General features: G+C 35.5%; 1 protein-coding gene across 1 annotated transcript; it reads left to right on the top strand.

The window, feature by feature from the left end:
- LOC104756447 (AT-rich interactive domain-containing protein 6-like) lies at positions 2,512-6,669 on the top strand. Its single transcript, XM_010479045.1, has 14 exons — positions 2,512-2,683; positions 2,911-3,275; positions 3,381-3,514; positions 3,610-3,649; positions 4,022-4,074; positions 4,168-4,213; positions 4,480-4,572; positions 5,021-5,143; positions 5,230-5,278; positions 5,357-5,420; positions 5,593-5,659; positions 5,775-5,825; positions 6,096-6,188; positions 6,285-6,669. Exons 2-14 carry the CDS (start codon positions 2,940-2,942, stop codon positions 6,378-6,380), a joined length of 1,245 nt encoding a protein of 414 aa, XP_010477347.1. The 5' UTR covers positions 2,512-2,683; positions 2,911-2,939; the 3' UTR covers positions 6,381-6,669.

Raw genomic sequence — 8,034 nt, 5'->3', positions numbered from 1 at the left:
TTGGACTATCTCCATTGCCATCTGCATGCCTGCTGGATCTACCAACACTCTTTTCACGCTCTTTCTCCTTCCGTTCTCCGCTATCCCTTCTTCTACGCTTCAAGTCACGCTTGACATCATCATCACTCTCTTCATTGCCAACCTCTCGTGACCTCTCCCTTTCCCGGTTCCTCCTACTACCCCTTTCTTTCTCACGTTCTCTCCTATCCCTCTCTCCATCTTCCCGTTCCCGCCTCTCTCTTTCTTTCACTCTCTCCTTCTCCCGCTCTTCCCGTTCCCTTTCCCTTCTCTCTCTATCCTTCTCCCTTTCTCTTTCCCTCTCTCTATCTCTATCCCTTTTCCGATCTTTGCCTCTATCCCTCTCATGTTCTCGATGTCCTCTCTCCCTCTCCTTGGATCTGCGTTTATTATCCCTCTCATCATCTTCTTCATCGTCCTCATCAGAATCACTACTCTTCCTTCTCTCAGACCGTCTCTTAGCCCTCTCCTTATCCCTCCGTCTCCGCTCCCTCTCCTTCTCTTTACGCTTCTCCCTCTCTTCATCATCATCATCATCTCTACCGTAATCATCTTCAGAATCACTACTCTTAACTCTCTCAGACCGTCTCTTCCGTCTATCCTTCTCCCGGCTCTTCTCCGAACCCTTATCCTTCTTCCGCTCCTTACTCCGATCACGATCTCGCCGATTCATCTTCAAATCATCCTCCTCCTCTACATCCATATCTTCGCTCCTGTACTTAGATTTCTCTACCTCCATTCCTCAATTCAGCTCCAACACCACAAATCCGGATTAAAACACCACGCAGATTCAATGAAATTCGCCCGCCCCGATGACCCACCGCGAGATTAATGCGTAAGCAAACCTGATTTCAGAATCAAACGAGTGAGGAGAAGGAATTGAAACCAGATTTAATGGAACAGTGAACAAAACAAGGTTGAAAAGCTTACACAGATAAAATCTTCGATTGGAGAAGAAGACGAAGCTAAGAGAAGATTCGAGAACGTCGGAACCCTAAACGTCTGGTGGATTATAAATTGTTTGCTAAAATACTGACTGAGATGGCGGTTTTCCTTAAATAATTTATGTTAATAACAGAAAATAGCCGACCTGATTTGGATCCATATTGAGCCCATCTTTTACAAGACGATTTTAGTAATCTGTTTAGACCTAAAGCCCAAAAGAGAGATGTCGGCCTTTTTTTTTTTTTTTTAGGAGTATAATTTTTCAAAAATACAGTTTCGCAAAAAAAAAAAAATAGTAAACTATTTCCTAATAGGCTAATATATAGCATTTATCTGAAAATCTCTTAAATATGGAAGAAACTTTTTTTGTGTGGACTATATATATACTTCAATAGTCAATACTTGGTATATATGCAAATAGAAATTAATTATATTGACCAAGACTATAATTTTACTAGTCAAAGATTAATAATAATAAAAATACCAAAGAGGGTTAAATTATTAAATCTTTTGGTTTTTTTTTGTAAAGAAAATATATAAACTTGGCACAAGTAAAATTTTTTAAAATTACTATTAGATGTGTTAAAAAAATACTATTAGATAATAGATATTAAAAATATAGTAATATCTTGTTGGAAAAAAAAATTCATCTCATGATATAATCAAAAGTATTTAAAAAGTTTTTGATAAATACTACAAGTTTTAGAAAAGAAGCAAATAAATTTTAAAATTTCAGAAAGATTTTGATAAAACTTGATAAATATTACGTGTTTTTGGAAGCTTTTATGTGTTAACAATTAAAAGATCAATGTTTTGAATTTGCTTTACATAATTACAATGTCAAAATATATTTATCTTACAGCAATGTCTAAATAATATATGGTATATGTGTACCTTGTTAAAGTATTGTTTACATCCTTTCACTTAAGATGTTGTTTTCACTTTTTAACTCTAAATCATGAAATCATATCCCAACATCATACTACATCACTCAATCTAATTACTAATTTCACCGGTTTATTAATAAATCGTTGAAACTCAGTCACCAAACACCCAACTTCTCCTTCTTACTCAACCCATATGTGTTTTAATACATTTTTGTCCAAAGCATATGAAAGAGTTCCACTTTTTGAAAAAAAATGTGCATAACAATTTTAAAAATGGATTAGTTCTAAGATAAATTCTATATATACTGTACGTGTGTCAATCATTGCAGCCAGAATCTAAACATAAATTTTTTCGTCGTTATTTTACTTATAGAGTTTATTAGCTGTCCCAAACAACAATATAAAGGAACAAGATCTCTTTTTTTTTTTTTGTAATCAAAGTTTTCCAAAAATAATTAACAAAATCTGAAAACAATAATAAATGCAAAAAGAAACAATCTTTTAGTGTTTTACCATTTTTAGTGTAAAAAAGTAAATAAAATAAAAGTTCTGGCGAAGTCTCTGTGTCGCTCAGCAGTTTCGAGTTTAACCTCATCCATCTCTCTCTCTCTCTCTTCATCTTTAACCATTGACATAAGATTTTTTCTTTTTTCTCCTCTTTCAAATTCTCTCTCTCTCTCTCTGCTGCTGCTGCTGCTGCTGCTGCTTCTCTCTACCCTGTATCTTCCTTCTTCTTACTTCCTATTGCTTTCAATTCCTCCGCCAGTAAACCCTAGCGCGCCGCCGCCGGAGTTCCTGCGTTCTTATCCCGTTTCGCCGTCGCTTCAGAACAGGCAAGCACTTTTTTTTATTTATGTGGCTCTCCTTATTTTCTGGGTTTTGATTAGTCTTTAGGCTGTGAAGCTATATAGAGTGAGTGAGTTTGCTCCAAATTCTTCTAAGGAGAGAGATAGACTAATGGTGTCCATGCGGCGGAGAAATATTGTTTTTTTATTTTGGGTTTTATGATTTTGTATTCGATTTAATGACGCTTGTCTCTGCTGTGGGCTGACTACTCCAGAACAAACAAAAAAATCGAAGCTTTTTAAGATGGCGGATACCGAAATGCAAGAGCAAGATGCGTATTTTGGTGAGGAAGCTGAACTTGTTGACACCCAATATTTAGAGGAAGAGCCTTTGGAGACAGCTAACTATCAAAACCCTAGTGAAACCCCCCAGCCCCTTCTTGTCGGGGGTGCTCCGGAGACTGATGCTCATTTGGCTAATGGAGGTGGTCAGGTTAATAATGGTCATGGGATGAATGGTGATGTTGGAGTTGTTGAACACTCTGAAAGGAAGACTCGTAGGATGCACTTGTTGAGTGCTCCTAAGACTGAAGATGAGAATCCCAAAAAGCGCAAGTCTTGGATTCTGAGTGATTCTGAGGTAATATACACTATATTTGTGTGTTCTCAGGATTTTAATGCCACTGTTTTGTTATTGAAAGAAAGGAGCTTTCTGGTGTCTTACTAGTTCATCTTTTCTCTACAGGCACTGGGAGTTGATGAAGCAGGGACACCACAAGAACAATTGATGTTTCTCAGAGAATTGGAGACCTTTCACAAAGAGCATTTCCTGGATTTCAAAGCTCCTAAGTTTTATGGACAGCCTCTGAACACTCTCAAGTGAGTTGTTTGAAAGTATTGCTTTTGTTTGTAAATGAACACATATAGCTTGTTCATCAGTGCCTGACTTCTGCATCTTTTATTATGCTATGTAGGCTATTTCGAGCCGTCACTAAATTAGGTGGCTATGAAGTGGTAACTATCTCAAACCATATCATTTTTAGTTCGTCAGTTAAACTTTCTAGTTCATTTAAGTTGGCTTGTATGATTTTCACCTACATTCTATTTTCTTGGGTTGTGGATTACATATGAACTGTATATGGTACTAATATTAAATCGGTAAGTGAATTGATGATAAGAGTATATAACCATGTGACTTTCCAGAGATGAGATTTTGTTTAACTTTAAGGGAATTAATTATGCAGGTAATATATTAAAGAATGTTTGACATGTTGTTGGGAAACTGATTTATTTTATTGTTGTTGGTATTATATATCCGATGTTTTTCTGAATCTTGCTGAAATTTGTCTTATGGTCTTCAAAATTCTTTTTTTCATGGTAATGTAGGTCACCACATCTAAGCTGTGGCGACAAGTTGGAGAATCCTTCCATCCTCCCAAGTATGGCTGATGTTTACCTTAGACTCTCCATTAGTCTTTGCCGATTTTAATGCTTATCTTTTTCCACATTTGGTTAAACGATCTTTTTTTCAGGACATGCACAACAGTCTCCTACACATTCCGTGTTTTCTATGAGAAGGTGAGTTTATTATGCATAATTATTATTTTTATCCTGTCTTTATGTTTACTTATCCACTTCAGACTATTTTCACCTTGTGCTTCTTTTTGGTATGGTGTGTTATAATAGTTAGTTTGGTGTTTTGTCTTGCCTAGGAATGGCAGTTTATTTTGAACCAGTTCTTTTGGCACTTTGAATGCAGTGATTCTTTTATTTCTATCTTACTGTGTATTGCCACAGTACTATGCATTCATACATTATGATTATTATCTTTTCTTCAATTGCAGGCACTTTTGGAGTATGAAAAGTATTTAAGGAAAAATGGTGAGCTTAACCTTCCTGGTCCAACATTGATTCTGTCGTCCAACAGCGAAAAAGAGGTAAAATTTCACTTAAAAATGTGGCTTTTATGCTTTTGGATACTATTGAATTAAGGAAAACTGGGTTGATATGGAAAGTTCGGATGAAGATATCAACTCGATACTATCTACTTGTTATCTATTGTGGGAAGGGGTATTATACGTATAAAATGTTGTTGACACTGAGGGAATGGGAGCTTAAGAGTCATTTTCAGCATTTATTTAATGTAGAAAGGAGTTCTAGAATGTGCAATACCAGCTAAACCTGTTAAACTCTACTATCTGCGATCTGACTGAATAAAAGCTGTAGCCTTTTTGTGTCTAATATGAAAAGCCATATGAAATCCATGTGCATAGCCCTGTAAATTACCATATGAGTTCCAGAGATCCTAAATGAAAGTTCATGGGCCTCACTTATTTCCCTTCTCCACGTTTTTTTTTCTTCCCTGATATAAGGAATTTGATGTAGGCAAGTAGCTATCAAGGTTCTGGGTCAGGCAGGGCAAGAAGAGATTCTGCAGCTCGTGCTATGCAAGGTTGGCATGCACAGCGCCTTGGTGGATCTGGAGAGTTTACTGCGCCTACTGTTAAGGTTTCACTTCAAACCTTACTGCACATTGTGATTCCATTATGCAGAGTTTTGTCCTGAACCAGGATGATGTTCTCATATTGTTTCAGGATAAGGGCTTAAACTCGACCCCAAAGCATAAGAAACTCAAAAGCATTGGTAAAGAGATTTCTCAAGGCGTTTGCTATTTTTGTAAATCGGGGTAGCTTAACATTTTGTTTTAAACGAATTTTTCAGGGATGGAGAAACACAAAACACTAACTAGCATGGACCTTGTTGTTTCGAATGAAGCTGACAAACAGTTACGGAAAGCTAATTCTCTCCTGCGTATTTACAAGTCTTAGATAGTTATATCAATTTTTTGTTTCTTCGTTCAATTGCTCTGTACAGTAATGGAATGAAAACAGAGCATTTTCTTAAACCTGAAAATATTACGGTATATTGACATTAAGGTTTCGTTTTTGTCGTGATAGGTCGGTTGCTGAGGTTGTTGATGTTGGACCCATTGCAGATTGGGTGAAGATAAATGTCACAGAAACAGTGAGTAACTTCTGCCAACGGCTAAGGAAACGCCAAAAATTTGCAAACTAGATGTTTGTTTCCAATAGGAATTCTTACCAAATCTGTTTTGTTTTTGTTTTTCGTGAATTCACAGAAGGATTGCTTTGAGATATTTGCCTTGGTACCTGGACTTCTTCGCAAAGAGGTGAGCAATTTGAAAAGTCTTTGTCTTTGAATTTTGTATGAATGCATATTACTGTGGAAATACACAGTCAGCACAAAGAGATTTGTTAGGTTACCGAAGCAGTTCTGTTTGACTGTTTTTGCCTACGATATTGATATGAAGCAGCATAGATATTTGGTAGTTTTTACCGTTGGTTTCATAATCTCAGTAGACAGTTTCGTCGGCAATAAGTATTTACTGGTAAATCATTACAAATTTCCAATTCTTGAACATAAGTTGTCTTTTTCCCAGGTTCGAATTCAATCAGATCCCGTGGGAAAGGTGGTGATAACAGGCGAGCCAGAGCAGCTTGACAATCCTTGGGGCCTTACACCCTTCAAAAAGGTAAAAGTTTGTTATATATTCCAAGATGTTTCGATTAAGAGAGACCTGTGTAGCAAAACTGAGAAGCGTCCTGTCATTGTGGTATGATTTCACCAGATTGTCGACTTATCAGCAAGGATCGATCCGCTTAAGACATCTGCGGTCATGAGCATGCACGGACGGTTGTTCATACGAGTTCCGTTTGAGCAGTGATTGGTTTCAAGGGTAAGCTCGGCAGTTGTTCTTAGTGTATTTTAGGAATTCACATGTTTCAGAACCACATTGTAGGCGACTGAAGCAGTTTTGTAACTGTGATTTGTGTCGCAAGACTCAAGTTAGGAACATGCAAACAAATATTTGATCTGACTGTAAGATTTCTGTTTTGTAAAAGTTGAGATTAGTAGGAGATGCTGCTCCATATCTTAGGTTTAAAGCCATTTAGGATGCAGCCAACAGTGATGATTTTGATCCCAAATTGGAGTGATATGCTTTTTTCATTTCATCTATGTGTTTATATTGGTATGGATAGATATTACCTTATCACATCTACTAGTTCTAATATATTTCTAGATTCTCATCCTTTTCATTTTTATTTTTTTTTCAAAAAAGTTTCCTGCGATGATTTGTGTTCAAAAAGTGAAAGTATGCAATTTTGGGTGGTGCATACAGTATTATTAAAGGGATAACAAAAACTGATTGACTATTCCCTGAATCTAAAAAGCTAATGATTGTTCTTTCGGGAACATATGATTAAAATTATAAGAATAAAGTGGATGATTTGTTTTTAATATCTGTATCATGACGAAAATTTAAGGTTCAAAATTGTGAAGTCCAGTCTAATGTTAGACATCAGAAAAATACTGCATGTGCAGGTATGCGTTTATGAGAATGCCTTCCAATTCAAGGGCGTATTTAGACAAAATATATAGTATTGGTTTGGTCTAAGCAATGTTCATCTTACAGATAAAAATAACATGATTAGTTGATTACATATATAATACATATTCACTACTTAAATGATACTAGTAATTCTGTCTGTGTGTATGTGTATGTGTCTTGAAAAAGTTCACAGTGATTAAAGTTTGTTATTATGCTTATTCTCAACTTGGTGTAGCTCAATTGCATGTGAGGCACATGACATGACCGCATGGGAATTTGATAATGTCTACAACTACGATGCTTTTTCTCTCTACATGCTCCAAGCCCCAAAAAAAAAAAAAAAAAAGGCATATGAAATTACAAAAATATGTCTTCATGTTTCATCTTAGTTATTTGGGCAACGAAACAATTTTTACTGGAAAAAACATCTGATAACTGTAATAGTTATTTTTATGAACTACGTACACTAGTTTACTAAGAACTGTAGTTACTTAATTTGTTATAGAAGTTATAACAAATTCATTTAGCAATCATCATAATTTTGATTGAAATTTCATTCTCAATTCGAACATATATTCATCAGATTTAAGTAAACCCAACTCTCTTTTAATTTGGACTTTAATTTATGTATTGGTTATCTAAAAGTACTTAACTTTTTTATACTTCGTTTTATTGGGTTATAAAACAAATTCTTGAAATTACATTTAAACTATCTCGTGAAAAAAAAAAAAAAGTTATAATACTAATTTGTTTAAGCTTCCTTTTTGTTCCTAGCTAATAAATTTGTCCCTAGGGAATTGGAACATTCCTCTTTTTCACATATCTTGGTAATCAAAACCCAAATTTTGTTATGTTGCGGCAGAGAGTCTTACTTAACTGACACTACAAATGATTCATGTTCATTGTTTGTTGTTAAGTCTTCCCATGTTTCAAGATCACTAATTTGTATGTAACTGACGACGTACGTGAAATAACATTTACTTCATGT

Source organism: Camelina sativa, chromosome 17 (assembly GCF_000633955.1).
Source record: "Camelina sativa cultivar DH55 chromosome 17, Cs, whole genome shotgun sequence".
NCBI classification, from domain to species: Eukaryota; Viridiplantae; Streptophyta; class Magnoliopsida; order Brassicales; family Brassicaceae; genus Camelina; species Camelina sativa.
The sequence above is the reverse complement of the archived record's forward strand: the minus strand, read 5'-3'. Positions and strand labels throughout refer to the sequence as shown.